General features: G+C 50.0%; 1 protein-coding gene across 1 annotated transcript in view; it reads right to left on the bottom strand.

Annotated features, from left to right (window-relative positions):
- Positions 1–22630, bottom strand: part of LOC110491184 (IQ motif and SEC7 domain-containing protein 1-like) — a gene marked incomplete at its 3' end in the record, with an annotated part of 75927 nt that overhangs the window by 18041 nt on the left and 35256 nt on the right. Inside the window, exons 3-5 of the mRNA XM_036945798.1 lie at positions 22426–22630; positions 20020–21176; positions 1281–1442 (exon numbers count right to left, since the gene is read on the bottom strand). The exon at positions 22426–22630 is cut by the window's right edge and continues 143 nt beyond it. Of these exons, the coding sequence (XP_036801693.1) occupies positions 1281–1442; positions 20020–21176; positions 22426–22630 (1524 nt within the window). The remainder of the gene's footprint in view (positions 1–1280; positions 1443–20019; positions 21177–22425) is intronic.

The raw sequence follows: 22630 nt of genomic DNA, 5'->3' as shown, positions 1-22630 counted from the left end.
CACAATACTGTATAGTACAGAGTTGACTGGTTAGAGTCAGACAGAACACAATACTGTATAGTTCAGAGTTGACTGGTTAGAGTCAGACAGAACACGATACTGTATAGTACAGAGTTGACTGGTTAGAGTCAGACAGAACACAATACTGTATAGTACAGAGTTGACTGGTTAGAGTCAGACAGAACAGTTGTCTGGTTGACTGGTTAGAGTCAGACAGAACAGTTGATTGGTTAGAGTCAGACAGAACAGTTGATTGGTTAGAGTCAGACAGAACAGTTGATTGGTTAGAGTCAGACAGAACAGTTGATTGGTTAGAGTCAGACAGAACAGTTGATTGGTTAGTCAGAACAATTGATTGGTTAGAGTCAGACAGATCAGTTGACTGGTTAGAGTCAGACAGAACAGTTGTCTGGTTGACTGGTTAGAGTCAGACAGAACAGTTGATTGGTTAGAGTCAGACAGAACAGTTGATTGGTTAGAGTCAGACAGAACAGTTGATTGGTTAGAGTCAGACAGAACAGTTGATTGGTTAGAGTCAGACAGAACAGTTGATTGGTTACAGTCAGACAGAACAGTTGATTGGTTAGAGTCAGACAGAACAGTTGATTGGTTACAGTCAGACAGAACAGTTGAGTGGTTACAGTCAGAACAGTTGATTGGTTAGAGTCAGACAGAACAGTTGATTGGTTGCAGTCAGAACAGTTGATTGGTTAGAGTCAGACAGAACAGTTGATTGGTTGCAGTCAGAACAGTTGATTGGTTAGAGTCAGACAGAACAGTTGATTGGTTGCAGTCAGAACAGTTGATTGGTTAGAGTCAGACAGAACAGTTGATTGGTTAGAGTCAGACAGAACAGTTGATTGGTTGCAGTCAGAACAGTTGATTGGTTAGAGTCAGACAGAACAGTTGATTGGTTGCAGTCAGAACAGTTGATTGGTTAGAGTCAGACAGAACAGTTGATTGGTTGCAGTCAGAACAGTTGATTGGTTAGAGTCAGACAGAACAGTTGATTGGTTGCAGTCAGAACAGTTGATTGGTTAGAGTCAGACAGAACAGTTGATTGGTTAGAGTCAGACAGAACAGTTGATTGGTTGCAGTCAGAAGAGTTGATTGGTTAGAGTCAGACAGAACAGTTAATTGGTTAGAGTCAGACAGAACAGTTGATTGGTTGCAGTCAGAACAGTTGATTGGTTAGAGTCAGACAGAACAGTTGATTGGTTGCAGTCAGAACAGTTGATTGGTTAGAGTCAGACAGAACAGTTGATTGGTTCGCCACTCACTCCAGTACGTCCTTGTTGAACTGTTTCTGTCTGCAGCCCAGAAACTCTCCTATCATCTGTCTGCTCAGTCCTTTCCTCTCCAGGATGAAGCGGGCGATGCCTACCGGTGTGTCCGATACGAAGCCTCTCTCTATCAGGTACTGTATACCCTTCTCTGGCTTCCTGCATCGAGGGAGAGACACAGAGAGGGAGAGACACAGAGAGCAAGAGACACAGAGAGGGAGTGACACAGAGAGGGAGAGACACAGAGATGGAGAGACACAGAGAGGGAGAGACAGAGAGGGAGAGACACAGAGAGGGAGAGACAGAGAGAGAGACACAGAGAGAGGGAGAGACACAGAGAGAGGGAGAGACACAGAAAAACAGGAGTTATTATAAAATACTCTATATGCCACTGAACAGATGCTTTTATTCAAAATTACTTTTAAAGTAGAATGACACAAAACACAGAGAATAGAGAACTGGCCTTGAAGAACTGACCTACTCAACTAACTCAGAGGTCCTTGTGAAAGCCTATAGCTGCAGGGTTGTTAGGGCGTGTCTATCGCTGCAGGGTTGTTAGGGTGTGTCTATCGCTGCAGGGTTGTTAGGGTGTGTCTATCGCTGCAGGGTTGTTAGGGCGTGTCTATCGCTGCAGGGTTGTTAGGGTGCGTCTATCGTTGCAGGGTTGTTAGGGTGTGTCTATCGCTGCAGGGTTGTTAGGGTGTGTCTATCGCTGCAGGGTTATTAGGGTGTGTCTATCGCTGCAGGGTTGTTAGGGTGTGTCTATCGCTGCAGGGTTGTTAGGGTGTGTCTATCGCTGCAGGGCTGTTAGGGCGTGTCTATCGCTGCAGGGTTGTTAGGGCGTGTCTATCGATGCAGGGTTGTTAGGGTGTGTCTATCGCTGCAGGGTTGTTAGGGCGTGTCTATCGCTGCAGGTTTGTAAGGGCGTGTCTATCGCTGCAGGGTTGTTAGGACGTGTCTATAGCTGCAGGGTTGTTAGGGTGTGTCTATTGCTGCAGGGTTGTTAGGGCGTGTCTATCGCTGCAGGGTTGTTAGGGCGTGTCTATCGCTGCAGGGTTGTTAGGGCGTGTCTATCGCTGCAGGGTTGTTAGGGCGTGTCTATAGCTGCAGGGTTGTTAGGGCGTGTCTATCGCTGCAGGGTTGTTAGGGCGTGTCTATAGCTGCAGGGTTGTTAGGGCGTGTCTATCGCTGCAGGGCTGTTAGGGCGTGTCTATAGCTGCAGGGTTGTTAGGGCGTGTCTATCGCTGCAGGGTTGTTAGGGTGCGTCTATCGTTGCAGGGTTGTTAGGGTGTGTCTATCGCTGCAGGGTTGTTAGGGTGTGTCTATCGCTGCAGGGTTATTAGGGTGTGTCTATCGCTGCAGGGTTGTTAGGGTGTGTCTATCGCTGCAGGGTTGTTAGGGTGTGTCTATCGCTGCAGGGCTGTTAGGGCGTGTCTATCGCTGCAGGGTTGTTAGGGCGTGTCTATCGCTGCAGGGTTGTTAGGGTGTGTCTATCGCTGCAGGGTTGTTAGGGCGTGTCTATCGCTGCAGGTTTGTAAGGGCGTGTCTATCGCTGCAGGGTTGTTAGGACGTGTCTATAGCTGCAGGGTTGTTAGGGTGTGTCTATTGCTGCAGGGTTGTTAGGGCGTGTCTATCGCTGCAGGGTTGTTAGGGCGTGTCTATAGCTGCAGGGTTGTTAGGGCGTGTCTATCGCTGCAGGGTTGTTAGGGCGTGTCTATAGCTGCAGGGTTGTTAGGGCGTGTCTATCGCTGCAGGGTTGTTAGGGCGTGTCTATAGCTGCAGGGTTGTTAGGGCGTGTCTATCGCTGCAGGGCTGTTAGGGCGTGTCTATAGCTGCAGGGTTGTTAGGGCGTGTCTATCGCTGCAGGTTTGTTAGGGCGTGTCTATCGCTGCAGGGTTGTTAGGGCGTGTCTATCGCTGCAGGGTTGTTAGGGCGTGTCTATCGCTGAAGGGTTGTTAGGGCGTGTCTATAGATGCAGGGTTGTTAGGGCGTGTCTATCGCTGCAGGGTTGTTAGGGCGTGTCTATAGCTGCAGGGTTGTTAGGGCGTGTCTATCGCTGCAGGGTTGTTAGGGTGTGTCTATAGCTGCAGGGTTGTTAGGGCGTGTCTATCGCTGCAGGGTTGTTAGGGCGTGTCTATAGCTGCAGGGTTGTTAGGGCGTGTCTATCGCTGCAGGGTTGTTAGGGCGTATCTATAGCTGCAGGGTTGTTAGGGTGTGTCTATCGCTGCAGGGTTGTTAGGGCGTGTCTATCGCTGCAGGGTTTTTAGGGCGTATCTATCGCTGCAGGGTTGTTAGGGCGTGTCTATAGCTGCAGGGTTGTTAGGGCGTGTCTATCGCTGCAGGGTTGTTAGGGCGTGTCTATAGCTGCAGGGTTGTTAGGGCGTGTCTATCGCTGCAGGGTTGTTAGGGCGTGTCTATAGCTGCAGGGTTGTTAGGGCGTGTCTATCGCTGCAGGGTTGTTAGGGCGTGTCTATCGCTGCAGGGTTGTTAGGGCGTGTCTATCGCTGCAGGGTTGTTAGGGCGTGTCTATCGCTGCAGGGTTGTTAGGGCGTGTCTATCGCTGCAGGGTTGTTAGGGCGTGTCTATCGCTGCAGGGTTGTTAGGGAGTGTCTATCGCTGCAGGGTTGTTAGGGCGTGTCTATCGCTGCAGGGTTGTTAGGGTGTGTCTATAGCTGCAGGGTTATTAGGGTGTGTCTATCGCTGCAGAGTTGTTAGGGCGTGTCTATCGCTGCAGGGTTGTTAGGGTGTGTCTATAGCTGCAGGGTTATTAGGGTGTGTCTATCGCTGCAGAGTTGTTAGGGCGTGTCTATCGCTGCAGGGTTGTTAGGGCGTGTCTATCGCTGCAGGGTTGTTAGGGCGTGTCTATCGCTGCAGGGTTGTTAGGGTGTGTCTATCGCTGCAGGGTTGTTAGGGCGTGTCTATCGCTGCAGGGTTGTTAGGGCGTGTCTATCGCTGCAGGGTTGTTAGGGCGTGTCTATAGCTGCAGGGTTGTTAGGGCGTGTCTATAGCTGCAGGGTTGTTAGGGCGTGTCTATCGCTGCAGGGTTGTTAGGGCGTGTCTATCGCTGCAGGGTTGTTAGGGCGTGTCTATCGCTGCAGGGTTGTTAGGGTGTGTCTATCGTTGCAGGGTTGTTAGGGCGTGTCTATCGCTGCAGGTTTGTAAGGGCGTGTCTATCGCTGCAGGGTTGTTAGGGCGTGTCTATAGCTGCAGGGTTGTTAGGGTGTGTCTATCGCTGCAGGGTTGTTAGGGTGTGTCTATCGCTGCAGGGTTGTTAGGGCGTGTCTATCGCTGCAGGGTTGTTAGGGTGTGTCTATCGCTGCAGGGTTGTTAGGGCGTGTCTTTCGCTGCAGGGTTGTTAGGGCGTGTCTATAGCTGCAGGGTTGTTAGGGCGTGTCTATCGCTGCAGGGTTGTTAGGGCGTGTCTATAGCTGCAGGGTTGTTGGGGCGTGTCTATCGCTGCAGGGTTGTTAGGGCGTGTCTATAGCTGCAGGGTTGTTAGGGTGTGTCTATCGCTGCAGGGTTGTTAGGGCGTGTCTATCGCTGCAGGGTTGTTAGGGCGTGTCTATCGCTGCAGGGTTGTTAGGGCGTGTCTATCGCTGCAGGGTTGTTAGGGCGTGTCTATCGCTGCAGGGTTGTTAGGGCGTGTCTATAGCTGCAGGTTTGTAAGGGCGTGTCTATCGCTGCAGGGTTGTTAGGGTGTGTCTATCGCTGCAGGGTTGTTAGGGTGTGTCTATCGCTGCAGGGTTGTTAGGGTGTGTCTATCGCTGCAGGGTTGTTAGGATGTGTCTATAGCTGCAGGGTTGAATGGGCGTGTCTATCGCTGCAGGGTTGTTAGGGCGTGTCTATCGCTGCAGGGTTGTTAGGGCGTGTCTATCGCTGCAGGGTTGTTAGGGTGTGTCTATCGTTGCAGGGTTGTTAGGGCGTGTCTATCGCTGCAGGTTTGTAAGGGCGTGTCTATCGCTGCAGGGTTGTTAGGGCGTGTCTATAGCTGCAGGGTTGTTAGGGTGTGTCTATCGCTGCAGGGTTGTTAGGGTGTGTCTATCGCTGCAGGGTTGTTAGGGCGTGTCTATCGCTGCAGGGTTGTTAGGGTGTGTCTATCGCTGCAGGGTTGTTAGGGCGTGTCTTTCGCTGCAGGGTTGTTAGGGCGTGTCTATAGCTGCAGGGTTGTTAGGGCGTGTCTATCGCTGCAGGGTTGTTAGGGCGTGTCTATAGCTGCAGGGTTGTTGGGGCGTGTCTATCGCTGCAGGGTTGTTAGGGCGTGTCTATAGCTGCAGGGTTGTTAGGGTGTGTCTATCGCTGCAGGGTTGTTAGGGCGTGTCTATCGCTGCAGGGTTGTTAGGGCGTGTCTATCGCTGCAGGGTTGTTAGGGCGTGTCTATCGCTGCAGGGTTGTTAGGGCGTGTCTATCGCTGCAGGGTTGTTAGGGCGTGTCTATAGCTGCAGGGTTGTTAGGGTGTGTCTATCGCTGCAGGGTTGTTAGGGTGTGTCTATCGCTGCAGGGTTGTTAGGGTGTGTCTATCGCTGCAGGGTTGTTAGGGTGTGTCTATCGCTGCAGGGTTGTTAGGATGTGTCTATAGCTGCAGGGTTGTTAGGGAGTGTCTATCGCTGCAGGGTTGTTAGGGTGTGTCTATCGCTGCAGGGTTGTTAGGGCGTGTCTATCGCTGCAGGGTTGTTAGGGCGTGTCTATCGCTGCAGGGTTGTTAGGGCGTGTCTATCGCTGCAGGGTTGTTAGGGTGTGTCTATCGCTGCAGGGTTGTTAGGGCGTGTCTATCGCTGCAGGGTTGTTAGGGTGTGTCTATAGCTGCAGGGTTGTTAGGGTGTGTCAATAGCTGCAGGGTTGTTAGGGTGTGTCTATCGCTGCAGGGTTGTAAGGGTGTGTCTATAGCTGCAGGGTTTTTAGGGTGTGTCTATCGCTGCAGGGTTGTTAGGGTGTGTCTATCGCTGCAGGGTTGTAAGGGTGTGTCTATAGCTGCAGGGTTGTTAGGGTGTGTCTATCGCTGCACGGTTGTTAGGGTGTGTCTATCGCTGCAGGGTTGTTAGGGTGTGTCTATCGCTGCAGGGTTGTTAGGGCGTGTCTATAGCTGCAGGGTTGTAAGGGCGTGTCTATAGCTGCAGGGTTGTAAGGGTGTGTCTATCGCTGCAGGGTTGTTAGGGCGTGTCTATAGCTGCAGGGTTGTAAGGGTGTGTCTATCGCTGCAGGGTTGTAAGGGTGTGTCTATAGCTGCAGGGTTGTTAGGGCGTGTCTATCGCTGCAGGGTTGTTAGGGTGTGTCTATAGCTGCAGGGTTGTTAGGGCGTGTCTATCGCTGCAGGGTTGTTAGGGCGTGTCTATAGCTGCAGGGTTGTTAGGGCGTGTCTATCGCTGCAGGGTTGTTAGGGCGTGTCTATAGCTGCAGGGTTGTTAGGGTGTGTCTATCGCTGCAGGGTTGTTAGGGCGTGTCTATCGCTGCAGGGTTTTTAGGGCGTATCTATCGCTGCAGGGTTGTTAGGGCGTGTCTATAGCTGCAGGGTTGTTAGGGTGTGTCTATCGCTGCAGGGTTGTTAGGGCGTGTCTATAGCTGCAGGGTTGTTAGGGCGTTTCTATCGCTGCAGGGTTGTTAGGGCGTGTCTATAGCTGCAGGGTTGTTAGGGCGTGTCTATCGCTGCAGGGTTGTTAGGGCGTGTCTATCGCTGCAGGGTTGTTAGGGCGTGTCTATCGCTGCAGGGTTGTTAGGGCGTGTCTATCGCTGCAGGGTTGTTAGGGCGTGTCTATCGCTGCAGGGTTGTTAGGGAGTGTCTATCGCTGCAGGGTTGTTAGGGCGTGTCTATCGCTGCAGGCTTGTTAGGGTGTGTCTATAGCTGCAGGGTTATTAGGGTGTGTCTATCGCTGCAGAGTTGTTAGGGCGTGTCTATCGCTGCAGGGTTGTTAGGGCGTGTCTATCGCTGCAGGGTTGTTAGGGCGAGTCTATCGCTGCAGGGTTGTTAGGGTGTGTCTATCGCTGCAGGGTTGTTAGGGCGTGTCTATCGCTGCAGGGTTGTTAGGGCGTGTCTATCGCTGCAGGGTTGTTAGGGCGTGTCTATAGCTGCAGGGTTGTTAGGGCGTGTCTATAGCTGCAGGGTTGTTAGGGCGTGTCTATCGCTGCAGGGTTGTTAGGGCGTGTCTATCGCTGCAGGGTTGTTAGGGCGTGTCTATCGCTGCAGGGTTGTTAGGGTGTGTCTATCGTTGCAGGGTTGTTAGGGCGTGTCTATCGCTGCAGGTTTGTAAGGGCGTGTCTATCGCTGCAGGGTTGTTAGGGCGTGTCTATAGCTGCAGGGTTGTTAGGGTGTGTCAATAGCTGCAGGGTTGTTAGGGTGTGTCTATCGCTGCAGGGTTGTAAGGGTGTGTCTATAGCTGCAGGGTTTTTAGGGTGTGTCTATCGCTGCAGGGTTGTTAGGGTGTGTCTATCGCTGCAGGGTTGTAAGGGTGTGTCTATAGCTGCAGGGTTGTTAGGGTGTGTCTATCGCTGCACGGTTGTTAGGGTGTGTCTATCGCTGCAGGGTTGTTAGGGTGTGTCTATCGCTGCAGGGTTGTTAGGGCGTGTCTATAGCTGCAGGGTTGTAAGGGCGTGTCTATAGCTGCAGGGTTGTAAGGGTGTGTCTATCGCTGCAGGGTTGTTAGGGCGTGTCTATAGCTGCAGGGTTGTAAGGGTGTGTCTATCGCTGCAGGGTTGTAAGGGTGTGTCTATAGCTGCAGGGTTGTTAGGGCGTGTCTATCGCTGCAGGGTTGTTAGGGTGTGTCTATAGCTGCAGGGTTGTTAGGGCGTGTCTATCGCTGCAGGGTTGTTAGGGCGTGTCTATAGCTGCAGGGTTGTTAGGGCGTGTCTATCGCTGCAGGGTTGTTAGGGCGTGTCTATAGCTGCAGGGTTGTTAGGGTGTGTCTATCGCTGCAGGGTTGTTAGGGCGTGTCTATCGCTGCAGGGTTTTTAGGGCGTATCTATCGCTGCAGGGTTGTTAGGGCGTGTCTATAGCTGCAGGGTTGTTAGGGTGTGTCTATCGCTGCAGGGTTGTTAGGGCGTGTCTATAGCTGCAGGGTTGTTAGGGCGTTTCTATCGCTGCAGGGTTGTTAGGGCGTGTCTATAGCTGCAGGGTTGTTAGGGCGTGTCTATCGCTGCAGGGTTGTTAGGGCGTGTCTATCGCTGCAGGGTTGTTAGGGCGTGTCTATCGCTGCAGGGTTGTTAGGGCGTGTCTATCGCTGCAGGGTTGTTAGGGCGTGTCTATCGCTGCAGGGTTGTTAGGGAGTGTCTATCGCTGCAGGGTTGTTAGGGCGTGTCTATCGCTGCAGGCTTGTTAGGGTGTGTCTATAGCTGCAGGGTTATTAGGGTGTGTCTATCGCTGCAGAGTTGTTAGGGCGTGTCTATCGCTGCAGGGTTGTTAGGGCGTGTCTATCGCTGCAGGGTTGTTAGGGCGTGTCTATCGCTGCAGGGTTGTTAGGGTGTGTCTATCGCTGCAGGGTTGTTAGGGCGTGTCTATCGCTGCAGGGTTGTTAGGGCGTGTCTATCGCTGCAGGGTTGTTAGGGCGTGTCTATAGCTGCAGGGTTGTTAGGGCGTGTCTATAGCTGCAGGGTTGTTAGGGCGTGTCTATCGCTGCAGGGTTGTTAGGGCGTGTCTATCGCTGCAGGGTTGTTAGGGCGTGTCTATCGCTGCAGGGTTGTTAGGGTGTGTCTATCGTTGCAGGGTTGTTAGGGCGTGTCTATCGCTGCAGGTTTGTAAGGGCGTGTCTATCGCTGCAGGGTTGTTAGGGCGTGTCTATAGCTGCAGGGTTGTTAGGGTGTGTCTATCGCTGCAGGGTTGTTAGGGTGTGTCTATCGCTGCAGGGTTGTTAGGGCGTGTCTATCGCTGCAGGGTTGTTAGGGTGTGTCTATCGCTGCAGGGTTGTTAGGGCGTGTCTTTCGCTGCAGGGTTGTTAGGGCGTGTCTATAGCTGCAGGGTTGTTAGGGCGTGTCTATCGCTGCAGGGTTGTTAGGGCGTGTCTATAGCTGCAGGGTTGTTGGGGCGTGTCTATCGCTGCAGGGTTGTTAGGGCGTGTCTATAGCTGCAGGGTTGTTAGGGTGTGTCTATCGCTGCAGGGTTGTTAGGGCGTGTCTATCGCTGCAGGGTTGTTAGGGCGTGTCTATCGCTGCAGGGTTGTTAGGGCGTGTCTATCGCTGCAGGGTTGTTAGGGCGTGTCTATCGCTGCAGGGTTGTTAGGGCGTGTCTATAGCTGCAGGGTTGTTAGGGTGTGTCTATCGCTGCAGGGTTGTTAGGGTGTGTCTATCGCTGCAGGGTTGTTAGGGTGTGTCTATCGCTGCAGGGTTGTTAGGGTGTCTATCGCTGCAGGGTTGTTAGGATGTGTCTATAGCTGCAGGGTTGTTAGGGAGTGTCTATCGCTGCAGGGTTGTTAGGGCGTGTCTATCGCTGCAGGGTTGTTAGCGCGTGTCTATCGCTGCAGGGTTGTTAGGGCGTGTCTATCGCTGCAGGGTTGTTAGGGTGTGTCTATCGCTGCAGGGTTGTTAGGGCGTGTCTATCGCTGCAGGGTTGTTAGGGTGTGTCTATAGCTGCAGGGTTGTTAGGGTGTGTCAATAGCTGCAGGGTTGTTAGGGTGTGTCTATCGCTGCAGGGTTGTAAGGGTGTGTCTATAGCTGCAGGGTTTTTAGGGTGTGTCTATCGCTGCAGGGTTGTTAGGGTGTGTCTATCGCTGCAGGGTTGTTAGGGCGTGTCTATCGCTGCAGGGTTGTTAGGGTGTGTCTATAGCTGCAGGGTTGTTAGGGTGTGTCAATAGCTGCAGGGTTGTTAGGGTGTGTCTATCGCTGCAGGGTTGTAAGGGTGTGTCTATAGCTGCAGGGTTTTTAGGGTGTGTCTATCGCTGCAGGGTTGTTAGGGTGTGTCTATCGCTGCAGGGTTGTAAGGGTGTGTCTATAGCTGCAGGGTTGTTAGGGTGTGTCTATCGCTGCACGGTTGTTAGGGTGTGTCTATCGCTGCAGGGTTGTTAGGGTGTGTCTATCGCTGCAGGGTTGTTAGGGCGTGTCTATAGCTGCAGGGTTGTAAGGGCGTGTCTATAGCTGCAGGGTTGTAAGGGTGTGTCTATCGCTGCAGGGTTGTTAGGGCGTGTCTATAGCTGCAGGGTTGTAAGGGTGTGTCTATCGCTGCAGGGTTGTAAGGGTGTGTCTATAGCTGCAGGGTTGTTAGGGTGTGTCTATCGCTGCGGGGTTGTTAGGGTGTGTCTATCGCTGCAGGGTTGTTAGGGTGTGTCTATCGCTGCAGGGTTGTTAGGGTGTGTCTATAGCTGCAGGGTTGTTAGGGTGTGTCTATCGCTGCGGGGTTGTTAGGGTGTGTCTATCGCTGCGGGGTTGTAAGGGTGTGTCTATAGCTGCGGGGTTGTTAGGGTGTGTCTATCGCTGCGGGGTTGTTAGGGTGTGTCTATCGCTGCAGGGTTGTTAGGGTGTGTCTATAGCTGCAGGGTTGTTAGGGTGTGTCTATCGCTGCGGGGTTGTTAGGGTGTGTCTATCGCTGCAGGGTTGTTAGGGTGTGTCTATCGCTGCAGGGTTGTTAGGGTGTGTCTATCGCTGCAGGGTTGTTAGGGTGTGTCTATCGCTGCAGGGTTGTTAGGGTGTGTCTATCGCTGCAGTGTTGTTAGGGTGTGTCTATCGCTGCAGGGTTGTTAGGGCGTGTCTATCGCTGCAGGGTTGTTAGGGTGTGTCTATCGCTGCAGGGTTGTTAGGGTGTGTCTATAGCTGCAGGGTTGTTAGGGTGTGTCTATCGCTGCAGGGTTGTTAGGGTGTGTCTATCGCTGCAAGGTTGTTAGGGCGTGTCTATAGCTGCAGGGTTGTTAGGGCGTGTCTACAGCTGCAGGGTTGTTAGGGCGTGTCTATAGCTGCAGGGTTGTTGGGTCCCCAGATCCTCAAAGTTCTACAGCTGCACCACCGAGAGCATCCTGACCGGTTGCATCACCACCTGGTATGGCAATTGCTCGGCATCCAACCACAAGGCGCAACAGAGGATAGTGCCTACAGCCCAGTATGTCACTGGGGCCAAGCTTCCTGCCATCCAGGACCTACAGTGGGGAGAACAAGTATTTGATACACTGCTGATTTAGCAGGTTTTCCTACTTACAAAGCATGTAGAGGTCTGTAATTTTTATCATAGGTACACTTCAACTGTGAGAGACGGAATCTAAAACAAAAATCCAGAAAATCACATTGTATGATTTTTAACTAATTAATTTGCATTTTATTGCATGACATAAGTATTTGATCACCTACCAACCAGTAAGAATTCCGTCTCTCACAGACCTGTTAGTTTTTCTTTAAGAAGCCCTCCTGTTCTCCACTCATTACCTGTATTAACTGCACCTGTTTGAGCTCGTTACCTGTATAAAAGACACCTGTCCACACACTCAATCAAACAGACTCCAACCTCTCCACAACGGCCAAGACCAGAGAGCTGTGTAAGGACATCAGGAATAAAATTGTAGACCTGCACAAGGCTGGGATGGGCTACAGGACAATAGGCAAGCAGCTTGGTGAGAAGGCAACAACTGTTGGCGCAATTATTAGAAAATGGAAGAAGTTCAAGATGACGTTCCCTGTTCATCCATGACTACGAAGTTCAAGATTCCGTCTCTCACAGTGTACTAAAGTGTACTAAAGGTTGAGTTTGATGAGGAACTATCTAACTTACTAGAGTTTGAGTCTGATGAGGTACTGTCCAACTTACAGGAGGTTGAGTCCGATGCAGTACTGTCTAACTTACTAAAGGTTGAGTTCGATGAGGTACTATTTAACTTACTAAAGGTTGAGTTCGATGAGGTACTATCTAACTTACTAGAGGTTGAGTTCGATGAGGTACTATATAACTTACTAAAGGTTGAGTTCGATGAGGTACTATATAACTTACTAAAGGTTGAGTTCGATGAGGTACTATCTAACTTACTAGAGGTTGAGTTCGATGAGGTACTATATAACTTACTAAAGGTTGAGTCCGATGCGGTACTATCTAACTTACTAGAGGTTGAGTTCGATGAGGTACTATATAACTTACTAAAGGTTGAGTCCGATGCGGTACTATCTAACTTACTAGAGGTTGAGTCCGATGCGGTACTGTCTAACCTACTAGTTGAACAGGTTGAGTCCGATGCGGTACTGTCTAACCTACTAGTTGAACAGGTTGAGTACGGTACTGTCTAACCTACTTGTTGAACAGGTTGAGTCTGATGCGGTACTGTCTAACCTACTAGTTGAACAGGTTGAGTGCGGTACTGTCTAACCTACTAGTTGAACAGGTTGAGTGCGATGCGGTACTGTCTAACCTACTTGTTGAACAGGTTGAGTGCGGTACTGTCTAACCTACTTGTTGAACAGGTTGAGTCCGAAGCGGTACTGTCTAACCTACTTGTTGAACAGGTTGAGTCCGATGCGGTACTGTCTAACCTACTTGTTGAACAGATTGAGTGCGGTACTGTCTAACCTACTTGTTGAACAGGTTGAGTGCGGTACTGTCTAACCTACTTGTTGAACAGGTTGAGTGCGGTACTGTCTAACCTACTTGTTGAACAGATTGAGTGCGGTACTGTCTAACCTACTTGTTGAACAGGTTGAGTCCGATGCGGTACTGTCTAACCTACTTGTTGAACAGGTTGAGTGCGGTACTGTCTAACCTACTTGTTGAACAGGTTGAGTGCGGTACTGTCTAACCTACTTGTTGAACAGGTTGAGTGCGGTACTGTCTAACCTACTAGTTGAACAGATTGAGTCCGATGCGGTACTGTCTAACCTACTTGTTGAACAGGTTGAGTGCGGTACTGTCTAACCTACTAGTTGAACAGATTGAGTCCGATGCGGTACTGTCTAACCTACTAGTTGAACAGGTTGAGTCTGATGTGGTACTGTCTAACCTACTTGTTGAACAGGTTGAGTCTGATGCGGTACTGTCTAACCTACTTGTTGAACAGGTTGAGTGCGGTACTGTCTAACCTACTTGTTGAACAGGTTGAGTGCGGTACTGTCTAACCTACTTGTTGAACAGGTTGAGTGCGGTACTGTCTAACCTACTTGTTGAACAGGTTGAGTGCGGTACTGTCTAACCTACTAGTTGAACAGGTTGAGTCCGATGCGGTACTGTCTAACCTACTTGTTGAACAGGTTGAGTGCGATACTGTCTAACCTACTTGTTGAACAGGTTGAGTGCGGTACTGTCTAACCTACTAGTTGAACAGGTTGAGTGCGGTACTGTCTAACCTACTTGTTGAACAGGTTGAGTCCGATGCGGTACTGTCTAACCTACTTGTTGAACAGGTTGAGTCTGATGCGGTACTGTCTAACCTACTTGTTGAACAGGTTGAGTCCGATGCGGTACTGTCTAACCTACTAGTTGAACAGGTTGAGTACGGTACTGTCTAACCTACTAGTTGAACAGGTTGAGTGCGGTACTGTCTAACCTACTTGTTGAACAGGTTGAGTGCGGTACTGTCTAACCTACTTGTTGAACAGGTTGAGTCGGATGCGGTACTGTCTAACCTACTTGTTGAACAGGTTGAGTCCGATGCGGTACTGTCTAACCTACTTGTTGAACAGGTTGAGTCCGATGCGGTACTGTCTAACCTACTAGTTGAACAGGTTGAGTCCGATGCGGTACTGTCTAACCTACTAGTTGAACAGGTTGAGTGCGATACTGTCTAACCTACTTGTTGAACAGGTTGAGTGCGGTACTGTCTAACCTACTAGTTGAACAGGTTGAGTGCGGTACTGTCTAACCTACTTGTTGAACAGGTTGAGTCTGATGCGGTACTGTCTAACCTACTTGTTGAACAGGTTGAGTCCGATGCGGTACTGTCTAACCTACTTGTTGAACAGGTTGAGTCCGATGCGGTACTGTCTAACCTACTAGTTGAACAGGTTGAGTCCGATGCGGTACTGTCTAACCTACTTGTTGAACAGGTTGAGTGCGGTACTGTCTAACCTACTAGTTGAACAGGTTGAGTCCGATGCGGTACTGTCTAACCTACTTGTTGAACAGGTTGAGTCCGATGCGGTACTGTCTAACCTACTAGTTGAACAGGTTGAGTACGGTACTGTCTAACCTACTTGTTGAACAGGTTGAGTCCGATGCGGTACTGTCTAACCTACTTGTTGAACAGGTTGAGTCCGATGCGGTACTGTCTAACCTACTAGTTGAACAGATTGAGTCCGATGCGGTACTGTCTAACCTACTTGTTGAACAGGTTGAGTGCGGTACTGTCTAACCTACTTGTTGAACAGGTTGAGTGCGGTACTGTCTAACCTACTTGTTGAACAGATTGAGTGCGGTACTGTCTAACCTACTAGTTGAACAGGTTGAGTCCGATGCGGTACTGTCTAACCTACTTGTTGAACAGGTTGAGTGCGGTACTGTCTAACCTACTAGTTGAACAGGTTGAGTGCGGTACTGTCTAACCTACTTGTTGAACAGATTGAGTCCGATGCGGTACTGTCTAACCTACTTGTTGAACAGGTTGAGTGCGGTACTGTCTAACCTACTTGTTGAACAGATTGAGTCCGATGCGGTACTGTCTAACCTACTTGTTGAACAGGTTGAGTGCGGTACTGTCTAACCTACTTGTTGAACAGGTTGAGTCCGATGCGGTACTGTCTAACCTACTAGTTGAACAGGTTGAGTCCGATGCGGTACTGTCTAACCTACTTGTTGAACAGGTTGAGTGCGGTACTGTCTAACCTACTAGTTGAACAGGTTGAGTCCGATGCGGTACTGTCTAACCTACTTGTTGAACAGGTTGAGTGCGGTACTGTCTAACCTACTAGTTGAACAGGTTGAGTCCAATGCGGTACTGTCTAACCTACTTGTTGAACAGGTTGAGTGCGGTACTGTCTAACCTACTTGTTGAACAGGTTGAGTGCGGTACTGTCTAACCTACTTGTTGAACAGGTTGAGTGCGGTACTGTCTAACCTACTAGTTGAACAGGTTGAGTCCGATGCGGTACTGTCTAACCTACTTGTTGAACAGGTTGAGTCCGAAGCGGTACTGTCTAACCTACTTGTTGAACAGGTTGAGTCCGATGCGGTACTGTCTAACCTACTAGTTGAACAGGTTGAGTACGGTACTGTCTAACCTACTTGTTGAACAGGTTGAGTCCGAAGCGGTACTGTCTAACCTACTTGTTGAACAGGTTGAGTCCGATGCGGTACTGTCTAACCTACTTGTTGAACAGGTTGAGTACGGTACTGTCTAACCTACTTGTTGAACAGGTTGAGTCCGAAGCGGTACTGTCTAACCTACTTGTTGAACAGGTTGAGTCCGATGCGGTACTGTCTAACCTACTAGTTGAACAGGTTGAGTCCGATGCGGTACTGTCTAACCTACTAGTTGAACAGGTTGAGTACGGTACTGTCTAACCTACTAGTTGAACAGATTGAGTGCGGTACTGTCTAACCTACTAGTTGAACAGGTTGAGTCCGATGCGGTACTGTCTAACCTACTTGTTGAACAGGTTGAGTCCGATGCGGTACTGTCTAACCTACTTGTTGAACAGATTGAGTCCGATGCGGTACTGTCTAACCTACTTGTTGAACAGGTTGAGTCCGATGCGGTACTGTCTAACCTACTAGTTGAACAGGTTGAGTCCGATGCGGTACTGTCTAACCTACTTGTTGAACAGGTTGAGTGCGGTACTGTCTAACCTACTTGTTGAACAGGTTGAGTCCGATGCGGTACTGTCTAACCTACTTGTTGAACAGGTTGAGTCCGATGCGGTACTGTCTAACCTACTAGTTGAACAGGTTGAGTCCGATGCGGTACTGTCTAACCTACTTGTTGAACAGGTTGAGTGCGGTACTGTCTAACCTACTTGTTGAACAGGTTGAGTCCGATGCGGTACTGTCTAACCTACTTGTTGAACAGGTTGAGTCCGATGCGGTACTGTCTAACCTACTAGTTGAACAGGTTGAGTCCGATGCGGTACTGTCTAACCTACTTGTTGAACAGATTGAGTGCGGTACTGTCTAACCTACTAGTTGAACAGGTTGAGTCCGATGCGGTACTGTCTAACCTACTTGTTGAACAGGTTGAGTCTGATGCGGTACTGTCTAACCTACTTGTTGAACAGGTTGAGTGCGGTACTGTCTAACCTACTTGTTGAACAGGTTGAGTCTGATGCGGTACTGTCTAACCTACTTGTTGAACAGGTTGAGTGCGGTACTGTCTAACCTACTTGTTGAACAGGTTGAGTGCGGTACTGTCTAACCTACTTGTTGAACAGGTTGAGTCGGATGCGGTACTGTCTAACCTACTTGTTGAACAGGTTGAGTCCGATGCGGTACTGTCTAACCTACTTGTTGAACAGATTGAGTCCGATGCGGTACTGTCTAACCTACTTGTTGAACAGGTTGAGTGCGGTACTGTCTAACCTACTAGTTGAACAGGTTGAGTCCGATGCGGTACTGTCTAACCTACTTGTTGAACAGGTTGAGTCCGATGCGGTACTGTCTAACCTACTTGTTGAACAGATTGAGTCCGATGCGGTACTGTCTAACCTACTTGTTGAACAGGTTGAGTCCGATGCGGTACTGTCTAACCTACTTGTTGAACAGGTTGAGTCCGATGCGGTACTGTCTAACCTACTTGTTGAACAGGTTGAGTCTGATGCGGTACTGTCTAACCTACTTGTTGAACAGGTTGAGTGCGGTACTGTCTAACCTACTTGTTGAACAGGTTGAGTGCGGTACTGTCTAACCTACTTGTTGAACAGGTTGAGTGCGGTACTGTCTAACCTACTTGTTGAACAGGTTGAGTGCGGTACTGTCTAACCTACTTGTTGAACAGATTGAGTCCGATGCGGTACTGTCTAACCTACTTGTTGAACAGGTTGAGTCCGATGCGGTACTGTCTAACCTACTTGTTGAACAGGTTGAGTCCGATGCGGTACTGTCTAACCTACTTGTTGAACAGATTGAGTCCGATGCGGTACTGTCTAACCTACTTGTTGAACAGGTTGAGTCGGATGCGGTACTGTCTAACCTACTTGTTGAACAGGTTGAGTGCGGTACTGTCTAACCTACTTGTTGAACAGGTTGAGTGCGGTACTGTCTAACCTACTTGTTGAACAGGTTGAGTGCGGTACTGTCTAACCTACTTGTTGAACAGGTTGAGTGCGGTACTGTCTAACCTACTTGTTGAACAGGTTGAGTGCGGTACTGTCTAACCTACTTGTTGAACAGGTTGAGTGCGGTACTGTCTAACCTACTAGTTGAACAGGTTGAGTCTGATGCGGTACTGTCTAACCTACTAGTTGAACAGATTGAGTCCGATGCGGTACTGTCTAACCTACTAGTTGAACAGGTTGAGTGCGGTACTGTCTAACCTACTTGTTGAACAGGTTGAGTGCGATGCGGTACTGTCTAACCTACTAGTTGAACAGATTGAGTGCGGTACTGTCTAACCTACTAGTTGAACAGGTTGAGTCCGATGCGGTACTGTCTAACCTACTTGTTGAACAGGTTGAGTCCGATGCGGTACTGTCTAACCTACTTGTTGAACAGGTTGAGTGCGGTACTGTCTAACCTACTTGTTGAACAGGTTGAGTGCGGTACTGTCTAACCTACTAGTTGAACAGGTTGAGTGCGGTACTGTCTAACCTACTTGTTGAACAGGTTGAGTGCGGTACTGTCTAACCTACTAGTTGAACAGGTTGAGTGCGGTACTGTCTAACCTACTAGTTGAACAGGTTGAGTCCGATGCGGTACTGTCTAACCTACTTGTTGAACAGGTTGAGTCCGATGCGGTACTGTCTAACCTACTTGTTGAACAGGTTGAGTCTGATGCGGTACTGTCTAACCTACTAGTTGAACAGATTGAGTCCGATGCGGTACTGTCTAACCTACTTGTTGAACAGGTTGAGTGCGGTACTGTCTAACCTACTAGTTGAACAGGTTGAGTCCTATGCGGTACTGTCTAACCTACTTGTTGAACAGGTTGAGTCCGATGCGGTACTGTCTAACCTACTTGTTGAACAGGTTGAGTGCGGTACTGTCTAACCTACTTGTTGAACAGGTTGAGTCCTATGCGGTACTGTCTAACCTACTAGTTGAACAGGTTGAGTGCGGTACTGTCTAACCTACTTGTTGAACAGGTTGAGTGCGGTACTGTCTAACCTACTAGTTGAACAGGTTGAGTGCGGTACTGTCTAACCTACTAGTTGAACAGGTTGAGTCCGATGCGGTACTGTCTAACCTACTAGTTGAACAGGTTGAGTCCGATGCGGTACTGTCTAACCTACTTGTTGAACAGGTTGAGTCCGATGCGGTACTGTCTAACCTACTTGTTGAACAGGTTGAGTCCGATGCGGTACTGTCTAACCTACTAGTTGAACAGGTTGAGTCTGATGCGGTACTGTCTAACCTACTAGTTGAACAGGTTGAGTGCGGTACTGTCTAACCTACTAGTTGAACAGGTTGAGTCCGATGCGGTACTGTCTAACCTACTAGTTGAACAGGTTGAGTCCGATGCGGTACTGTCTAACCTACTTGTTGAACAGGTTGAGTCCGAAGCGGTACTGTCTAACCTACTTGTTGAACAGGTTGAGTCCGATGCGGTACTGTCTAACCTACTAGTTGAACAGGTTGAGTCCGATGCGGTACTGTCTAACCTACTTGTTGAACAGGTTGAGTCCGATGCGGTACTGTCTAACCTACTAGTTGAACAGGTTGAGTCCGATGCGGTACTGTCTAACCTACTTGTTGAACAGGTTGAGTCCGATGCGGTACTGTCTAACCTACTTGTTGAACAGGTTCAGTGTGGTACTGTCTAACCTACTAGTTGAACAGGTTGAGTCCGATGCGGTACTGTCTAACCTACTAGTTGAACAGGTTGAGTCCGATGCGGTACTGTCTAACCTACTTGTTGAACAGGTTGAGTACGGTACTGTCTAACCTACTTGTTGAACAGATTGAGTCCGATGCGGTACTGTCTAACCTACTTGTTGAACAGGTTGAGTCCGATGCGGTACTGTCTAACCTACTTGTTGAACAGGTTGAGTCCGATGCGGTACTGTCTAACCTACTAGTTGAACAGGTTGAGTCTGATGCGGTACTGTCTAACCTACTTGTTGAACAGGTTGAGTCCGATGCGGTACTGTCTAACCTACTTGTTGAACAGGTTGAGTGCGGTACTGTCTAACCTACTTGTTGAACAGGTTGAGTGCGGTACTGTCTAACCTACTTGTTGAACAGGTTGAGTCCGATGCGGTACTGTCTAACCTACTTGTTGAACAGGTTGAGTCTGATGCGGTACTGTCTAACCTACTAGTTGAACAGATTGAGTCCGATGCGGTACTGTCTAACCTACTTGTTGAACAGGTTGAGTCCGATGCGGTACTGTCTAACCTACTTGTTGAACAGGTTGAGTCCGATGCGGTACTGTCTAACCTACTTGTTGAAAAGGTTGAGTCCGATGCGGTACTGTCTAACCTACTTGTTGAACAGGTTGAGTCCGATGCGGTACTGTCTAGCCTACTTGTTGAACAGGTTGAGTCCGATGCGGTACTGTCTAACCTACTTGTTGAACAGGTTGAGTCCGATGCGGTACTGTCTAACCTACTAGTTGAACAGGTTGAGTGCGGTACTGTCTAACCTACTTGTTGAACAGGTTGAGTGCGGTACTGTCTAACCTACTTGTTGAACAGGTTGAGTCCGATGCGGTACTGTCTAACCTACTTGTTGAACAGGTTGAGTCCGATGCGGTACTGTCTAACCTACTTGTTGAACAGGTTGAGTCCGATGCGGTACTGTCGTCTCTGCACCACGTCATTGTTAGAGGCGGGGTTATCCCAGCTGTGTCTGCTTTCTCTCTGATAGGTCTGTTTCCCGAGCGGTGGGAGGGGCTCCCGGAGGCTGTCGCGCGATGAGGACCCGGAGGAGCAGTTGATGGTGTCGTTAGAGTTGGTGGTGGAGCTGAGAGAGTCGTTGTCTCCGTCAGAACAGCAGACCTGCTCCTGGCCACCAGGGGGCAGTGTGGCTGATGAGGAGGAAAATAGGGGGGTGAGGGGTGGTCCCTGGGGGGACTGAGAGGAGGAGGAGGGGGTATTGGGGTGCGGGTGGTGGGGGTGTAGAGGGTAATATGGGAGCTGATGGTGGTGGTGTAGGATGGTATGGTAGGGCAGGTGGGAGGGGATGGCCGAGGGGTGGGGGTGGTGAGGGAGCACAGTACGAGTCTGGCCTTGGGCCTGGGGAGGTATGGGGACAGCACGCCCGTTGGGGTTGGGGTGAGGCTTTGGGTGGGGGTTATGTTTAATTGTGCCCTGAGGCGACCCCCCTCCACCAACTCCTCCCCCTGGGTCTGTCTCGTAGACCTGTCGGCCTATAGAGCCCGAGCGGTCATTCATATCAACAGAGCTGTCGCTCAGGGGTTCGAGGGTCAACAGGGGTAGGTGAGCTTCTCTCAGGCTGTAGTCTCTACACTCTGTACAGGGGGTGCTGTGTCGTCTGTTACTGTTGCCCCCTCCCTCTGTGTCCCGGCTGTTTTCCCCTCCCCCCACCCTGCCGCCACACACTCCAGGGCTCCAGTACTCTGTATCTGGGCTGCTGGGGGCCCGGTCCAAGGACAGGGGAGAGGACGAGAGCCTGCCATCCATGTAGAGGGTCACGTCGTTGTAGGAGGTGGCTATGCTTTCTTCGTGCATGCTCTGTCTCTCTCCTCCTCCTCCTACTACTCTTCCTCCCACTCCTCCTCTTCCTCCATCCCTCTGTCTGTCTCCCTCCCTGGGCCTCCAAACACACTCTCCAAAGTCGTCCACCTCCACCCCTGTCTCGTCTCCGTCACCTTCCTCCTCCTCTTCCTCCTCCTCCTGCTGACCGTCTTCCACACCAGACTGACAGGTCAGGGTGTCATCAATGGAGTCAGCCAGGGACTTCACCTACAACACACACAGGTTGGATAAAGACAGAACGGAGAGTCACACAGGTTGGAAAAGACAGAACGGAGAGTCACACAGGTTGGATAAAGACAGAACGGAGAGTCACACAGGTTGGATAAAGACAGAACGGAGAGTCACACAGGTTGGATAAAGACAGAACGGAGAGTCACACAGGTTGGATAAAGACAGAACGGAGAGTCACACAGGTTGGATAAAGACAGAACGGAGAGTCACACAGGTTGGATAAAGACAGAACGGAGAGTCACACAGGTTGGATAAAGACAGAACGGAGAGTCACACAGGTTGGATAAAGACAGAACGGAGAGTCACACAGGTTGGATAAAGACAGAACGGAGAGTCACACAGGTTGGATAAAGACAGAACGGAGAGTCACACAGGTTGGATAAAGACAGAACGGAGAGTCACACAGGTTGGATAAAGACAAAACGGAGAGTCACACAGGTTGGATAAAGACAGAACGGAGAGTCACACAGGTTGGATAAAGACAGAACGGAGAGTCACACAGGTTGGATAAAGACAGAACGGAGAGTCACACAGGTTGGATAAAGACAGAACGGAGAGTCACACAGGTTGGATAAAGACAGAACGGAGAGTCACACAGGTAGGATAAAGACAGAACGGAGAGTCACACAGGTTGGATAAAGACAGAACGGAGAGTCACACAGGTAGGATAAAGACAGAACGGAGAGTCACACAGGTTGGATAAAGACAGAACGGAGAGTCACACAAGAGAGTTACCGTGACCTGAGAAATTATCTTTTGGAGAAGGTCTCGTCCAGGTATGTTACTAACTCTCACCTGTTTGGAGAAGGTCTCGTCCAGGTGTGTTACTAACTCTCACCTGTTTGGTGAAGGTCTCGTCCAGGTATGTTACTAACTCTCACCTGTTTGGAGAAGGTCTCGTCCAGGTATGTTACTAGCTCTCACCTGTTTGGAGAAGGTCTCGTCCAGGTATGTTACTAACTCTCACCTGTTTGGAGAAGGTCTCGTCCAGGTGTGTTACTAACTCTCACCTGTTTGGAGAAGGTCTCGTCCAGGTGTGTTACTAACTCTCATCTGTTTGGAGAAGGTCTCGTCCAGGTGTGTTACTAACTCTCACCTGTTTGGAGAAGGTCTCGTCCAGGTATGTTACTAACTCTCACCTGTTTGGAGAAGGTCTCGTCCAGGTATGTTACTAACTCTCACCTGTTTGGAGAAGGTCTCGTCCAGGTATGTTACTAACTCTCACCTGTTTGGAGAAGGTCTCGTCCAGGTATGTGTACTCCTCTCTGTCCCCCTCACCGCGTGGAGGAGACCCGGCCTGCATCTCTTCATCCCCAGGGTGGCCTCCAGGGTGAGGATACCTCTGTCCCTGCTGAACCCCTTGGCCCTGGGGCTGGCCCTGCCGCTCGTCAAACGAGTACTGCAGTCTCATGTCAGACAGGATGATACGT

This window comes from Oncorhynchus mykiss, chromosome 16, assembly GCF_013265735.2.
Source record: "Oncorhynchus mykiss isolate Arlee chromosome 16, USDA_OmykA_1.1, whole genome shotgun sequence".
In the NCBI taxonomy this organism is placed as follows: Eukaryota; Metazoa; Chordata; class Actinopteri; order Salmoniformes; family Salmonidae; genus Oncorhynchus; species Oncorhynchus mykiss.
Note: the sequence above shows the minus strand (reverse complement) of the source record. Positions and strands in the feature narration are given on the sequence as shown.